Consider the following 18,278-nt stretch of genomic DNA (forward strand, 5'->3'; position numbering starts at 1 on the left):
GTTTATGAATCTCTTCTTTAAACTTTCTTTTAAGGTTAACTCTTTCCGTCTTCTCCCCATAAATGCATGGTAAAATTCAATCTTGTATTTTTTACCTCTTTTCAATTTATTTTCCTTATAAGAATATACATTAAGAAAAAATACTAAACTAACGAGAAAAAAATAAAAAAGTAAATATGAAAAGATTTTATTAAACTTACATTTTTATTTTTTATTTTATGGTTAATAGTTTTTTGTTCCACTTCATTATTATAATTTACTTTAGACCATCGGAATTTGGGGACCTCTAGATTAGAAACCTGTGGATGGTGTAAAAAGTCATTGTCTTCACCAATAAATCAGTAAATCACTAGTAACTCATTGACAAAAGAAAAAAATCATAGGTAAAAAACCAAAAAGCTGAAAATTATTCATTTCCTTGTACATTAATTTTTAACTCAACTATTTTGAAATGTCAGAGTTGAATCTTCATGCAAAAGTAGTAAGATACAAACAAGTTTATTTTGGAAGAAAGAAAATAGATGAAAGACAACTTGAAAATTCGTTCCACCCTCTAGACATGGATACTTCACAAATTTGGTGTATGGATAGGTAAGATGGTCTTTCTTAATAGTTAGTACTGGTTCTGGTAGACTCCAACGTAATTTCCATTAGACTACAGCTCAATTGACTCTTATTTTACCAAACATAGGATTGAGTATAGAAAAGATATCACAGCAGTCATCTTTTAGGTGTCCTGAAATAAAATCATATTTCTAACTCGAGACAGTTTAAATTGTCTAAAGGAGGGAGAAAAAATAAGCTGATAATAGAAATTCTGTAGGACAATAGCTTCACTAATGGCAAAACTTTCCAGATATGCATCCATGTTTTCACTCTGCACAATCGAATGTCTCTACATAAACGCATATCACATACTAATATACTACTACAACAATAAATCTCACTCTGCACTATTGGATGTCTCTCCATTAAAACATATCAAATACAAATATACACTAAATAATTAATCACAATTATGTTGCACCAAGGTCCACTCATGCCACGAAGGTTAAAATTCTCCACCAAAGCTGATAAACTCTGCAAAAACAATCTGTGCATATTACTCGCTAACAGAAAAGGCAATAGGAGAAGGTGCAGTCATGTTGCAGGCTTCCAATAGTTACAGATATCTATCAAACTGGAATACACAGAATGTGACTTTTCTCAAAAAATTGAGAATGAAAACCATTGATAGGTTTCATGTTCTTGCACCATCGGACATACTGAAAACATGCCCAATGGATATTTGACTGAAACCCTATGCAGAACTACCTGCACTCTCTGTGAAACCAGTAATAAATAGCTTTGTCTGGTTCCAACGTCTGTATGCAAACATGAAAAAAAATTGTGAGTAAATCTGAACAAGAAGCGAAAGTCCTTGAGAGAACAGAAAAAAAGTCTCAATACTAACTACATTAATAGGAAGCACTATCAGAAGGGACACGTTGTCCTGTAAAGACACTGATAAATTATCCATGCTTTAAAACAACCAATCGCACGAGAATAATGATACAACAATCAACGGCCATCTTTTGTGTCAGGACTCAGTGATAGGAAGATAATATTTTTCATAGCGGTAATATTCTGAATGTTTCCAGCTTCACTTTAAAGGGCCTCACAGGGTTTTATAAACAGTACTTCCTTATGCATAGATTTGCATTGGTTCCTAGTCTATATACTAGAGTCAGACTACAGATAGAGAAAAAGAAATAACACAGTGTACATGCCACGAACTCAGAATGCTACACCTGAATGTTGTAATTATTGAAAAGCTTCTATTACAACATATCGTAGCTTTTACAGTTGCGCCTTTCAAGTAAAAACTAGCCGGCCTTACTTTTTCATACGTACAATTGTTATCTCTACAAACAACCACTACGCGTACAACATTGGGGCTGGGGTCTCTCCAAAGCTGTTTGCAACCTTGGGATTGTGGAATTCAATTTCTTATAGCTTCCCGTGTTTGCAATCTCGTAGCTATCCAACAACTTCGCTGGCCCAAAAGTTTGCTTGTGATGTTACTGTAACTTGATCTCCACCTTTTCATGAACAATATTTCTCTCGTGTATGGCTCCTGTGGGTCTGCAACCTGGCCCTTGAAAGGCCTACAACTTTTCGCATTGGCACGTTATCTTCCAAGTCGCTTCACAGGCCCGCAACTTTGACTTAATGGGGTCGCAACTTTTCTCACTTCTACAACTTTTCTTTTTCCTACGGAGTCATCATGGGCCTGGAACCAGGCCTTTTGTAGTCCACAGCATTTTTTACTCTGCAACAATCTCTCAATCTCTCATGAAACTTTCATAAAGGGGGAGCATGGCCCCTAGGAGGCCATAACATTTTTGTGCACTTCTACAACTTTTCTTTTTCTTACGGAGTCATCATGGGCCTGGAACCAGGCCTTTTGTAGTCCACAACATTTTTTACTCTGCAACAATCTCTCAATCTCTCATGAAACTTTCATAAAGGGGGAGCATGGCCCCTAGGAGGCCATAACATTTTTGTGCAGATAAAGATAAGATAAGATAATTATATTTATGTCCAACTAATGACCACAAAGTAGGTCAAAGGGACTGTTGAGTTGATGTATATACAAAGCGGGAGAACCAAACGGTGTCCTATAAAAGATACAATGCATGAAGTAAATCAACATCTGGCCCTAACAGAGAAGATCCAGGAGCTAATAGGTATGAGGATCAGAACCATCTCTCCTAACAACTGAGGTTGAATAAATAACACTGAAGAAAGTCAACAAAGTCTGTTGGCCTGATGAAGAGTTGATGGCAAGTGCAGACTGTCCACTAAATCGTATCTTGGGGGGTTCACACATTGCTGAATGCTGGAGGACCTACTCTGTCTCCCAGGAACGGATCTGAGATGGAACTGTTGCTGAGATCTCATTTGGTAGGGTGAGGTCTCACGGATCCTCACTGATCTGGAGTCTCGATACGTATTGCTATCAATCGATCTCTTGGTGCCCCTGTCTGAAGGTAGTACCCTGAAAAATGTTATGGTCCTCTTTGTGGGGTCTGGTCTCATGGGAGGCTGAAGAATATGTGCTTAGAACCTAAGAGCCTCCAACATATATAGGGCCAAACATCTTTGATCGGGGTACCTGAAAAAGTCGGTGAGAGTTTGAGAATCTCTGAACAAGCAATGGAACCTTCCTCTGATCTCGTAGTAGACAGAGCATCCAAGGATGAAGTGCACCTCAGTCTCCACTTCCTGTAAATGACATACCTGGCAGAGTCTGTCTAGTCTATCCACTTGGTGGTCTGTCTCTACTCGAAGTCTGTGAGAAACTACTCTAAACTAGCCTAGAGGAATGCGAAGAGCATGCATCCAGTGGTGAAACGTATACTGGGGTCGAACAATAAGCCCATCTCTCAACTCCAAGAAGTGCTCAGCATAGAAGGCTATCTTTGGGCGTAACCCTCTTGGAGGGTTGACCCAGGTGACTTGGACGAATTGCCTGTAGATGTCCTCCCTGATGATCTTGTTTAGCTCCTGTCTAGTAGGTAAAAGGTGGCTAGGAGCATCTAAGGAATATCAAAAAGGAGGGAGACGATCCAACTGAATTCCCACTGACTCTAAGAGGTTTGAAACTCCTGTAAACCAACATCTGGCTCGGCCTGAGGGAGTAGAATGGGCAATAGTCTCAGAAGAGCAATATACCAAGTAAGGATAACGGTCCCTACTCTTTATCGAGTCTGCCAAGCCCTGGACACGATGCAAGAATGAAACCAATTTGAAGATTGTCTTAAGCCGAAAGGGCTGAGCTCCAAACTCTGCAAGGATGATGTGCTGCGGCACTGTCAGTTTGCACCTAATGATGCGGTGGAGAAGAAGAATATGGACTCTCTCAGCTGAAGCCCAATGTGACTCAAGTAAAGACGATCCCCAAATCTCTGAGCCATATAGAACCATGGGACGAATCAAGGTGTCCATGAGGCTCATCTTGGACGAGATGTCCTGGAAGTGATGTTGAAAGCATTGTCTCTCGAGAAGGGCTAAGGATCCATATCCTTTGTTGATCCAACGCTGAAGCGTTGGTCGCAAACTGAAGCGGGGCCCTGAGAATTGCACCCCCAAGTATACGTGTTGGTGATCTCAATCTCCTCCTCTATGAATAGAAAGTGAAGGTCTGAGGTTTTCTTCACCCCATTGATTCTTCAACCTCATAATTCATACTTAATTCATACTTAATCTGATGAAAGCAAGGGAATTTTGCTTGGTCTTCTTTACAAGCAAAAAATCTTGCACAATTGGAGGTATTATCCTTTTCTTCAAGTCCTAAACAAATCAAGCTCACTTTGCCTAATAAGCCTGGTTATACAGAAATCCGAGCGAGCTTAGCCTAATGGCCTTGATTTTTTGCTCCAATACATGATCTTGTCACAATAATACTTGCTAGTTGGGTAACAAGTCTTCCATTTCAGGAATCATTTAGACTCTTTATTTCGCAAGCATGTCTCAAACAACACCAATTTATCTGTAGTATACATGCTTAGAAGTACATGCCCGTCTCAAGCAACACCAGTTTATCTATAATATACATGCTTAGAAGTACATGCCCATATATTGTGGTCTTTCTAAAGAGTTAAAAAATTCTTGAAAAGGTGCCTTGAGGATCAAGAATTTAGCAGACGAACAGGAGTGAAAATGGCCCCAAGAAAACAAGCAAACATGGCAACACGCAATAAGGGATGAGCACACGAATTTATGATTCCTGGTAGCATTGTCACAGATTTGAGGTTAGGGAGCCAGGGAAACCTTGCCTCAAAAATAGTGGGACCACTCTTGTCAGGATTCATGGTGGACCTAAGGGGACTGACTTGACTCCCAGCCCATCCTTGATGGAAGGGTTGTCCCATGGAGTGAGGTTAGGGAGCAGGGCAGCCTTGCCTCATTGTGTCATTCCTAGCTAAAGCATTTTCACCATTTTGTCCCAAAATTTGAAATTGTCCTTATCGAATCGGATTCATTTTCTTATGCAGCCCTTCAAACCTTCCCTTTGACTAGTGTAACCACACTTGGATCTCCAACTTGGAAGGTATGAAAATTTGATGTTTATCATGTTTCTCATTGTATTTAAAAAAAATACAATTTTTTTTTTCTCAATGATTTTACTTCTAGAACAATATCAACATCAAACAAACACATTGCTACATAAATAGGAAAATAAAATTGTACATAAATATGAAAATAAAATTGATATATAAGAAGTACAAGATGTCAAGTGATACATCAGACATCAATATTGAAATATGATATTTGTCTTGAGTCATAAGATCTAATAGAATGATACAAAATCATATCGAAACAAAAATAAAGATAAATTGTGGCAATGGAAACAACAAATTTCCCCTTGTTTGTTTGATGGAAAATGGTCACAACATCCTCAACTGGACCAAAATATTGGTCGACCAAAAAATACATAAAATATTCAAATTTTGAAAACAACATATAATTCATGTGCATCCATATGAATCCAAATTATTATACACAAATATGCAAAATTTCTCATGTATATAGCAAGGGTGCATATAACCAAAATATCATCAAGTGCAAACCATCTTTGAATAAAAAAAGATCAATAGAGAGGCTCTAAATGGTCTCTAAAGTCCAAAGAAAATCATGCTACAACAAATAGCTACATAACATAAAAATCATTGCCTATATTGGGATCCTCCTCAACAAGATCACCCTCTCAGCATTAAAATAAGATGAGAAAGCTTAACATCCTAATCAATGATTTTTCTTGAGTGAATTATACAATTTTACTAGGGTCATGAATAATTGAGTGAAGTATACATTTTTACTACGGTCATGAAGGAGATGTGAAAATTCCAACTATTGCAGCAACTGAAAATTATTCTCATAACTGTAAATTAATTAAAGTGTATTTGCCCACACAAACAATGAATAATTCACAATTTCAATTTTCACCAAATTAAATTCCGCGGAAGATATACTGGAAACTGAGAAAATACTGGCACACATAATAAATTTGACACAGTGATTTTTGGACAAAAGACCTCGAAAAAACCCAACTTCGGAAAACTGATGTAGCAGCTGAGGGCTTTTATTATTAAGTAGCAGTGAGAAATTTTGAGTACAATAAATATTGCCAAACAGATGAATCTATCCAAGAGGAATACTGGCAAAAATTATCTGAGAGAAATTACCCTCTCCAAGCAGTCTCGACCCTTGATTGCCACTGGAAAATATTTTTCCAACCAAATTTTGCATAGGCTTGCATCACCCTAGCGTAGTCCCTTCAATGCTATGCCTAAATTAGTTGCCAATCTAGCATTCCTTCCTACTGTTGACTGGGAAAATGCTCCTCCGACCCTTTGGAAAACTTTCTCGACATTTGGAACTGAAAATGTCTTCCTCTTCATCTGGATCAAATTTTCTTCTTGAGCCTCTGCACTGCCTCTACGCAACCTCCTAGAGAAAATCTCGACCTCCTCTTTCTGACTCTTCAAAACAAGAAGAAAATTCTCCAGACTCGCTGTCTCTTCCCCTCTCTGTCTTTGCTTTCCTTCTCTAGCTCGAACTCTTCCAAAATCTGCTCTTTGGAAAATTGAACCGCCCAAAGAAATTGATCTCAAGTGTGTTCTCCATCTACCCATCGAACTTCTCTTATAATCTTTAGTTGGGACTCCAATGACCAAGACCTTAATCAATGGTTGATGTCATATCCAGATCAATTTGTGTTAGTTTTTAGATGATTCACAAATTTCTCAACTAATACTGATTAATTAACCCCTTTTGCTAAGTTTAGACTTGGGAAATATTTAAAAATATGCTAATAATCTAATTGAGCCACTTCAAGGTGGAATTTCCAGAAACGATTTCTTGGTTATGGAGAAATCCAATGTTTTAGTCTTTCCACAAAGTTTCGAGAGTATAACACCTTCAATGCTACAAAACTAACACTCCCTCTTAGTGAGGAAGGTGTTCTAGTGCTGCACTACTGCTACAACACCCTGTCTCTGTATCACCCTTTATCATGCTGCTGATGTTTGGCCACTGTGACTGCCTGCCACTACTTATCAAACACTGTGCCACTCTGATGTTTCATTTGTGTGGCTGTACTACTTCTAACCTTGCATATGCACCGCAATTCCCTCTCATTTGTTGCTGATGCAATTGCAACTATTGTAACTAAGAAGCACCCAAAATACTGAATCAACTATGTCTGTGTTGCATTTGTCTCTTGAGCATATGACTACTACTAGCCTCTGCACTGTCCACTAAGGAATCTGCGCTACTACTGATTCTGGTATTGACCTCCTACTCTGTTGTCAACACTGCACTATGCTCCTTAGCACCTAACTGTAACTAGTCTGCAATTTTCACTTCCGAATCTGACTGCATCAACTAGCACTGATCCATCCTGCTACTGAATACTGTGGGCCCCTATAGCAAGGTAATGATCCATGAGGAGGATGTTGATTTTTGAGTAGCTTAGGAAGTACTCCAAGCCCTAGGGTTTAAGGATTGGAGGATAAAGCACCACAAGAGTCACTTGTGGGCTTGGAACCCAAGGTAGGGGTTTTGTACCCATCGATATTTGGGCCAAAATCATGAGCATATTTTGACATGTGATGGATGAGGATGATAGCTCTCGATGAGATGAATCTAACGCAATTAGAATCATCCGATTCTGAGTTGTAGAAATGGAGATATGAATTTTTAAGTTTATAATTAGGTTTCTCACATATATGTCTAGGTCGGATTGGAGTTAAGAGGGCATGTGACAACTATTCAAGCCCTATTATGACTTTTTGGAGGAACCCTCCTATGTGTATAAATAAGAGGTGAGTGGAGGTCATTTAAGCCATCCATTTGTGCAACACACACTTGAAGATAAGCTCGTGGAGGAGAGATAAATCTCTATGGAAGTCGCAGCAAGAGAAGGCTAGGGAAACAAGGGAGATAAGGATTGTTTTCAGGGCCAATTAAGGAGACCGAGCTACTGGAAGAAGGCTGAGTAGCCTTGCTGGGAAGGCCAAGTTAGGAGACCTCTAATGCAGGTCTCTTGGGGCACTGTTTAAGGGACATATGATTGGTTTTATGTTGGCCGTATGCTACAGGAGGACTGTGTGTTAGGCCGCAGGCCATAACACCACAATTAAGGTATGCGTAGGGCTAATTGAGGGCTTATACATGCCCAGAAAAACAACATAATAAAGGAGTTGTCCCATGAAGGTGTGTCGCTGGAGTTGAAGGTTGTTTGAAGACTGTTGGTGAGGATTTTAGGGCTGTTGCAGTGTGACAAATTGCCCTAACCAAAATATTCAAAGGCAGCGGACTACAACAGACTTGGAGCAACATTTGTGTTTTGTGTTGGGTCAATGTGTTGACCAGTTTTGGATCAATTTGATGAGCATCTTGTGGGAGCCAAGTTGGAGACTTGATTGGGTGATCGAGAGCCTCCATAGGTGCAGATCTTGCAGTGAAGGATTTTGCATCTTTGGAATGTTGGAGGGAAGCATGTGGATATCCAAAGTAGCCCTAGACAAGCTATCTTGAAGTGGCGAAGAAGAGTTGAAGGCTGGGTGAATATTGGTGTTGAAAGTGTAGCACTTTGATGGACAAAAGTGACAACTAGCCTGGTAGATTGGAGCTCAGGAATCGGCCAACCTAGAGAGCAGATTGGTGAGCTCGTGTACATGCAGCAGAAGTGACTTGCAGTAATGTTAGGTGGAAGCCCTCTTGGAGTCTTGATGTGTTGTCCTTTGGAGGAATAAGGGGCAGCTAGTGAGAAGTACAGAAGCGACGGACCGACAGGACAAGATACAACATAGAGTTTGTGCAATATGTTTGTCATTGTATCGTGTATACCATAGATTGTTGTATTATTCAGATTTGGTTTAATATAACGAAGATTGGGTTGTACATTATTTGTCAAAAATTGTGTATACTTGTGCATATGTGATTTACTGCTTTATATTTTCCACTGTGAAAAGTAGTTCTTGTTAAGATTCTTGGTTTGGTAGCATGAAATATTTTAATATTCTAATCTAGACCCAAGATCGTGCAAATTCAATAGAGGACATCTTAATGGACCTTTCCCAAACCTCTGCAACTTTGGGACTATAACTTCATATCGCCCCACCTCACTCCTAGAGGTATAGCTGCAAACATGGAGAAATCTTCCTCCAGTCTAGAGGAAAACCTATCTATCTTTGCTGACGCTTCCTCCTGGTCTTGCTTCTCCTTCTTCCTGAGAGGACACTGAGTACTGTAGTGGCCAAACTCGCCACGCCTGAAGCACTTGACCTTAGATAGGTCCTTCTTCTTCTTCTTCTTCTCCCCCTGTCCCTGACTAGGACCCTTTGATGTTAGGGCCACATTCTCCTCTTCCTTCTCACCCTTTGTGCCCTTGCTGCTACTTCCGCTGATACTGCTCTTTAATAGAGCTTGTCTCAACTCCTCTTGTTGTAGGTATGAACACATCCTGTCCCATCTAGGCAATGTGTCTCGGTACAAGATACTTTGGACAAAGACTTTCCACTCATCTGAGACACTGTTTAGTTCCAACCGTACAAGCTCTGTCGGTTGAGGTGCCTCCCCAATGATTAAAAGCTGATCATAGATTTACCGAATCCTGGTCAGGAAGGGATCTATGCCTTCACCCTTCTACATTTTGATGCTTCTCAGCTTCTCCTACATGAACATCTTCCACTGCTCAGAAGCATTCTGATATAGCTGGTCAAGAGCGTCCCACATCTCTTTGGCAGTGCCCTTGCCAGATATATGTGAAACTATATGGTCTCGAACTCCATCAAGGATCAGCCGCTTCACCTTCGCCATCTCTTTCCTGTACTCCTTCAGCTGATTTACACCCTGAGGAATTGCCACCACATTATCCATATAGGCTTTCAGGTCATATTCATCCAACATGAAGGACATCCTAGCCTTTCATATGACAAGGTTGGAGGCTCCCTCCAACCTATCCTAATCTCTAAGACTAATGGTGACCATCTCTGAATTTGATCGAAAATATCCCTCTTCCTCTGCTTGGTTGCTGAATCTACTATTCACACTCCCCTCTGGAGTGAGAAAAAACTTCCTGTAACAATTGCCAATTGCAATTGGGAAAACCAGATTTCTAGGCTAGAAACCCTCTGAGAGAAATTCTCTCTTTGTGTGCCTTTCTCTTCCACCCGACGTTGATTCTGCTACTGCAAACTGTTGGAAAACTCTTATGTGCACAAACAAGGAATCTGCGCAGCAAAAACACTGGACTGCTGCTCCCTCTGCTTGCAGAAATCACTCAATTTGGCAAGTCAAATTTTTCTGCCTACCTGCACTGAAAAATCAAACTACTCAAGCAACTTTCACTTCTTGGCTCAGGCTCCGCGCAGTCCCCCAGAAACTCATCCTGCTGCTCCCTCTGAACAATGAATTTATGCTTCTGCTTTTGAGCTTCCATGACTAATCAAAATTGCTCTAATACCATGTGAAAATTTCAACTATTGCAACAACTGGATATTATTCTTCTAGTTGTAAATTAATTATCAGTGTATTTGCCCATACAAACAACGAATAATTCACAACTGCAATTTTCACCAAATTAAATTCTACGGAAGGTAAACTGGAAACTGAGAAACTAACACACACAAAATAAATTTGACACAATTATTTTTGGACAAAAGTCCTCAGAAAAACCCAACTTGGGAAAACCAGTGCAGGAATTGAGAGTTTTTTTTTATTAAGCAGTAGTGAGAAACTCTGAGTACAATAAATATCGCCAAACTGATGAATCTATCCAAGAGGAACACTGCCAAAAATTATCTAAGGAAAATTACTCTCTCTCCGAGCAATCCCGACCCCTGAACGCCACTGAAATCAACCATCTTTTTCTCAACCCTGCGTCACCTGAGTGCAATCCCTTCCACACTCTACCTGAATAAACTGTTAATCTAGCCATCCTGCTTGCTGTTGATTGGGAAAATGCTTCTTTGGCCCTCTAAAAATCTTTCCTAGCCTCTGGAACTGAAAACGTCTTCTTCTTCAGCTGGATCGAATTGCCTTCTTGAGGCTTTGCGCAACCTCCTGGAGAAAATCTCAGCCTCCTCTTTCTGATTTTTCAAACTGGATGAAAATCCTTTGGACTCACTATCTCTACCCTTCTCTGTCTCTGCTTCTATTCTTTGTATCGAACTCTTCTAACAATTGCTCTCTAGAAAATCGAACTGCCCAAGGAAATCGATCTCAAGTGTGTGTTTTCCATCTACCCATCGACCTCCTCTTATTATCTCCAGTTGGGACTCCAACAACCAAGATAAACCTTAATCAATGACTGAGATCATATCTGGATTGATCCGTGTGAGTTTCTAGATTATTCACACATTTATCAATTAATAATGCTTAATTAACCCCTTTTCCTAAGTTTAGACTTAAAAAATATTTAAAAATAGTGTAAAAATCTAATTAAGCCACTTTTAAGTGTAATTTCCAGAAACAATTTTTGAGTTATGGAGAACTCCTATTTTTTAGCCTCTCCACAAAATTTCGAGACTAGAACACCTTCAATGCTACAAAAAATTACAAGAGGAGATCAAAAGTTAATGCCACCAACATCGAGGTACAAAGAGGTCTTTGTGACCTCGATTTAATGTTAGTTTCGTACCCCCGTACATCACAAAATGTAATAGAAACATTGCAATCCCGCCAATTCCGAAATCCTAAAAGTTGTTAAGTCTGCTGGATTTTGAAAGGGATCTAAAATTTACTTTCTCCATATGAAATCCAATAAGGTTGGAACCACTCTCAAACACCCTGAGTCAATTAATGGTAATATTAAAAATTTAAGTAAAATGATAAACATGAAAAATAAGGAAAATTTGCAACATTAAACACAACACTATGTTCTTGGCAGGAGCATAATATTGATTATGTAAAGGTGCATGCATTCTCCAATTAGGAGTCTTTCTATATTGGTGGGGTATTCCAACATTTGCATTTGCTTAATTTAGCACCGTCGGCTGTTTACAATTTTCTAGAATTACGCTGGTTTCTAGGAGACAAACTTAATTTACAAATTACATATCCTATGCACCATCCTCATTAGGCGGGGTGCACCTCTTTAGGATTGGTATAGAGATAGAGCAATTTTTACCTTCTCCACTAGTCCTCTTAGTGTGTAAAAGAAAAAAGGGAATGTGTTATTCAATCTAGTTTGAATGAGCTGTTGTACTATTTTCTTTTCTTAGTTCATAAGAAAAAATAGATTTATTTTTTCAGTGCTGCAGATTCTCTTATTTGCATTTTTCATAGTTGATGTGCTTGTAGATCTAGCATATAGATCAGTTGTATTGTGAATTTTCAATCTTATCGCTTTCTAGGGTTTTAGATTGTAGTTCTATGTACTGAGATTTAACAAAACAATAATTAGACAAGTATCCCAGTATGAGCAAGAAAGTTGTCAGAACTGTAATGCTCATGTTGTATACTCATTTATACTAACTACATATGGGTACAAAACTGGTGAAAAAAGAACAAGTTTGACCAAATTTCCATAAAATACACTAAAGTAAGTGAACCATCATTATTTACAAAATACAAATATATTAGAATACAATGGAAATAGTACAACACTACGCTAAATCTCATCATTGACATACATGGTTATAACCACCTCTAATTTTTTTTAACATCAATCAGCACACAATTTGAGTAGCTTCATTAGCAATGGAGGGGTATGGCAATAGACTCGTAGCCCCTACGGCTCTACCTAGAGATCGCTGCTAGTTCTTTCTTTGTTAAGCTTATTCCCTCGATTTGTAGGTAGGACTTTTGTAGGAGTAATTTAATCAATTCCAACTTTACAACTAATCATTAATTGAGCTAGTTAACATTAATTTTGAATTAGTGCATTCTGACGCTATGAAATATATTAGACGTTTATGATGCATAAGACACTTCCATCCAAATAGTTGAGAGGGGACGGTATATGATAAGATTGTACAATGTAGTAGCATATGCATCTTAATCCTATTTCTTTTTCCACTCATGCGAAATACACACCAAAAGGACAAATCAATTTTTAAAATATTTGAATTGCAAGGAGGAAAATTAATAAGTCCAAATCAATCATTTTATACATATCATGGAAGTCATTTGAGCAATAAGAAAGACTCACCTCTTACATATCCCAATTTGAATCCACGCTCTTGCCATCTATTAAAGGATCTTTTCCTATTAGTTGGATAGGTGCATCAAGTTTAGGAGGACTCTGCATCACAAGGCAATTTGGAAAACTATTATTTTTTAAAACTCTATTAAGCAAACGAAGGGAAAGACGAATGGAAAGTATTCAACCTCTTAGAACAAACAGAATGGGATTTTTTCTACTTTTGGATATTTGCAATTTTATAGAATAAAGCTTGTATTTAGTAAAAATAACAGCTTGTATTCAAATACAAAGTGTAACGTAAAACAAGGATTACATAGTAGTTAGTATCGGCGTTTTAGTTTAAATGTAATTTAATTGAAGGAAAAAATATCAAAGACAAAAATTTCATCACAAAAATAACATAACTAATAAAATATTTTATTGTTAAATATCATTACCGAATATTAAGAAATATGATTAACTAATATTGTTTATATTAACATACATATATTTATGTGTGTATTTTATTTTTATTAATATATATGTGTGTTTATAATTAAATCTATTAAAATATGTTTTCAAGATAATAATAAGTCATTTTAAATTGAAAACACTGTGAAAAAATTATAATTCATGAAAATAGTAATAATAGAAAAAACAAAAAGTTAAATTAAACTAAAAACAAAAAATTAGCAACTATTATGAATGGAAGTTACTAAACAACCCATAATAAGACCACAACCAATCACCTTACAAATAAATAAATTTAAATAATAATAAAAAATAACAAAAATTGAATTCCTAATGTTAAACTATGCATAAGTGTCATAATTTTTTGGTCAAAAACAAACTAATACCCAATCAAAAGCAAAATTGAATGCATTATACCATGCCTGAGACATGAGACAGGTATAATAATGCAAATAAACTACTCCAAGGCATATAAATGTGAAGTTAAGAAGTGAAATAATTTCACATTTTTAATGCCCTTTTCTTTAAATATTTATTTTTTTCAATCAAATGGTTACTAAGCATCTCACAAATTTGGGAGTGCTTTTTGGAATCAATGTTTCCCTATTTGGTTGTCCGAATGGTGCTTGCAAAATCTTCAATCTGAAGTGACGTTCATAATCAGAGATTTCAAGTACCCTTTGCTATTAACTTAATAGTTCTTGGGTAAAGAACCAATACACAGTCCTTGTGAAAATTCTTTAGACTAGCGATGTTTATTATGTATTTTCCAATGTTTCCCAGTTTAATCATCTTGAAAAATTATAAGGATTATTTTTGTGGTCGAAATTTGGGGGAGAACATTCATTACATGTGGTTCCTTGGCATATCTATGCTTTACCCAAACATGAGCCCATTTTGGGCTTGATTGATATCTGTCTTTAGGGAGGCATTGTGTTTCCTAAATGGTTTGTATGGTGTGCTTTTGGAGAGAAAGCATGGAAACATTTGTTCATGGGTATAATAAGGTCACAGTGAAGGGGCGTTTCTCATTAGTAGTGTCATTTCTTCGTTGAATGATTTCTACATCAAGGGTTCTTCTATTTTATGATGAATTAAGAAGTGTAAAACAAATGATCCATGCGCTCACTTGGCATTGAAATGGTTTTAGAGGAGGTTTTAATCCTTCTTCCCATTTGATGTAGTTTTCCACATACCATTGGGGTACTTTTGCACATGAGATTGGTTCAATGCACTTATACCAATGGGCTATCTAGGTCAGTGTTTTAAAACTAGTTCAGTTTGACTGAGAACTAGTCAAATTGGTTGAGTTGATAGGTGATTGAGTCAACTTGGCCTTCAACTTGGTTTGGGGCCGGTTTGGTTCCAAATTTGCCCGAATTAGTTGAGTTTGTTCCAGAGTAATGGAGTCACCTCTAGACTCCACCGCATGGACCCAACGACAATTTTACTTTTAAACAAAAAGTAGGAAAAACCCTCCCTAAACCCTAGAATCTTGCTATAAACACTCCCTGTTGTTATCAAGCAGGAAGGTGGTGGGGAAAAGGTTGGTAATTTTCTCGTCCTGAGAGCGTCTGTTGGGGGTAGTATCTATCATGTTTGGGGCAATTAGAATGACTATTTATCAACTCTGCCAAAACTCAGTTGAGATCTTAGTATATGGAGCAATTGGGAGGGGTCTCATGGAGGGACAAGCAATTATGTGAAGTTGGTTTATGTTGTTGGCACATTGGATTGGGTTCAAAATTCATTCTGGAAATTCAAGCCCCGAAATAAGGTATGGTTCTGTTGTTTTATCCTTTGGTGTGTCCGTTATGTGCTTGGAGGGCTAGGTCGTAAGGTGCATTTCTAGAAGTGTCGGTCTTTGGGTGATATTTTTGTTAGGTTCATTTCTTTGTGTCAGTTATGGGTTATGTGGGGTTTGTTACTTTGTTGGAGGGCTGACGGGCTCGACCAGAGAGAATTGTGCTAGGACATTCTCTCGACAAGCCAAGCGAGCCCTTCAACCCTTGGTGGTGTGGTTTGCATGCACTTCTTGGTGGAGGATGTGGGAATCACTAATTTTGTTAACCTAGTCTTGAGCTCATTTGAGCCAGTCTCAAGATTTGTTATCAACCCTTTGTATCAACTTAGAGGTTTTGTGCATGATATTTCTCTTTGGGGTAGTACTGGTAGCTGTGGTGAGGGAGTTAAATGCCCAAGGCTCTTGGTTTTATACTATACCCTTGGGTCTCATACAACCTCCTGGTTGGCTAGCGTTAACAGGTTTGGCCATAGTGAGGCTCCCCTGGGACCTTATCAAAGGTGCTAAGAGGCAGTTGTGGAATTTGGTTTGTTATCTAGTGGTTGGAACCGTCGCCTGTGTTAAAGTTTCAATGGCACTAGGGTGGTTGAATCGTTTACAGGGTACGTAGTTAGTTGGAAGGATGTTGTTTTTAGCTCTGAAGTTGACCAGTTTCCCATGTTGCGCTAATGTGGAAGAGTGAGAAGGGGTCCGGGCGAAAGGGGGCAACATGGAGGGAACGAGAAACATGACCTTGGCCAGGGATAGGTTGTGGACCCTGTGCTTGCTCTTCCACCTAGCACCATATGGCATCCCCTTCCCTTGGATGGTGTCTGCAGTGCATTGCGATATGTCATTATTAATCTAGACCAACTCAGGTGTGCCCAACATGATGATCGCAACACAATTATAAGCTTCATGAATAATCTCTAGAGAAACCAATGGCAGATGCATGATTGATTGGCTAGCTTGATGAGGGGTCAAAGGTGCATTCAAGAGAAGTTGGATTGGCCAGATGGCAGATTGACCCATATGGAGAAGCACATCCATTGTGACTTCAGGCCTTCTCCTTCAATTGGCTCGGGATCAAACCATCCAACTCCAGTGAAAAGAAACCTAAAGAGAGTAATTAAAAGGATATGTCTATAGAAAATATATCCTCCTTTGTATACTTGATTATAGCTGTAAGGTAAACAAAAGGAATTGTTGAATTTTTTTCCTATCTGAATCACAAATCCCTCTCCATCCCTATGCGATTTGTCCTCTCAATGTCTATCCTTAGTGCACTTCCTCTTTATCATAAATTGTATTTTAATGTCATCGAGCCAGGACTTAAAAAGTAATAAGATTAAATTGAAAATGAATCCTAAACCAAAAAGAATATCAAAAATGAAAAAGAGTCTAGGATATGTGAATATATAAGTAAAATCAAAATAGATTTATTTTCTTTAGATTAATAAATAAATAAAATAAAATATTAATTAGCAATTGCTTCTAAAGGTACATCGAAGGAATGCAATATTTGGAAAATTATCTCATCATGAACAGAGCCCACCACTATTAAATGCATATGCTTAAGATCTGCCAAAATCTCCAATGCAAAGATTGTTAATAGTTTCTCTAAATATAGCTAAATTACTTCTTGATAAGAACACATAGCTAAATTTATACATGTGTAAATACATGGATTCAAATATTTTTATTAATAATTTTTAAATCTTTATTTCATAAATTATATATAACAATGAATTTATAACAAGCCCAATATTTGCAATATAGATACAAACATCACATGGTCGAACCTCAAGGGCTCCAAGTCTAGTATATGAAATTTCAATATAAAGCCATGGTGGAATTCAAGCCAACTAATTTTTTTCCCATAATTATGTAAAACTATATTTTGCAACCTATTTCCACTTCCAACCAAATTCTTTTATAAAAATTGTGTAAAACTAAATTTTTCAGCCAATTTTGCATAGATTTCCACTTCCAACCAAATTCCATAATCAAAATCTATAAGCAACTTAGATCTATCTTAACTCTGGATCTACCAAGCCTATGAACAAATCTCTTAAGATGCAAACCTCTTTTAAAGTGGACAAAGATTTGATTTCTCTAGGGGCATGGTAGATTTGGAGTTAATATTATGTTGGTTTAAAACATGAGATGGATGGATGAAGATGAATTAATGACATTTGGTTCAAGTGAATTAATGAAGTCATTGTTTAAAACATTACATAGATGGATGGATGGGCATAAAATAATTAATGAGTTGGTTATTTAATACTTTGGATAGATGATGGTTAAAAATCAATAAATTATTTTACAATATATTTAAAATAAATTTAAATTTTGTAATAAATAAATTATAAGTAAATTAATAAAGTAATTATTTTGAATAATTAAATAGATGAAAAGGTATTAATAAATTGGCTATTTAATACTTTAAATGAATAGATAAAAATCCATAATTTATTTTATATTATTTAGTTTTTTTTAAATTAATAAATATTCAAGATTAAAATATAACATATTATTTTGTTATTAAAAAATGTATTCTATTATAAAAATATATTCATATTATAAGCAGAGAGAAGTGGGGCAAGAGATTTAACTTACGTCTAATTTTTCTCATTACGAATCTATGAAATACATTCAATTTGATGTGTGAATTATTAGTATCTTTATGAGAAACTTTCCTGAAACGTTTAATAAACCTATGTTGCTTGCCATAATCATTCACGATAGAGATGGTGGTGGCTCCCAACGTGGAAAGCAATTCTTGATGTGACTAAAGAAGAACCATATGGTTCTGCAAATTTACAAAGTAGTTGTTGTGGAAGGTAT

At 37.3% G+C, this 18,278-nt stretch overlaps 1 protein-coding gene across 2 annotated transcripts in view; it reads right to left on the reverse strand.

Annotated features, from left to right (window-relative positions):
* Positions 1-971: 971 nt before the first annotated feature.
* LOC149155683 (phototropin-2-like) overlaps positions 972-18,278 on the reverse strand; it is a 523,795-nt gene continuing 506,488 nt past the window's right edge. For both annotated transcript variants that reach the window (XM_089445926.1, XM_089445925.1), the window contains exons 23-24: positions 13,205-13,297; positions 972-1,364 (exon numbers count right to left, since the gene is read on the reverse strand). In XM_089445926.1, the coding sequence (XP_089302052.1) occupies positions 13,208-13,297 (90 nt within the window). In that variant the 3' untranslated portion in view covers positions 972-1,364; positions 13,205-13,207. The remainder of the gene's footprint in view (positions 1,365-13,204; positions 13,298-18,278) is intronic.

This window comes from Pinus tabuliformis, chromosome 9, assembly GCF_031772625.1.
Source record: "Pinus tabuliformis cultivar Carrire ecotype Pingquan chromosome 9, CPIR1, whole genome shotgun sequence".
Classification (NCBI taxonomy): Eukaryota; Viridiplantae; Streptophyta; class Pinopsida; order Pinales; family Pinaceae; genus Pinus; species Pinus tabuliformis.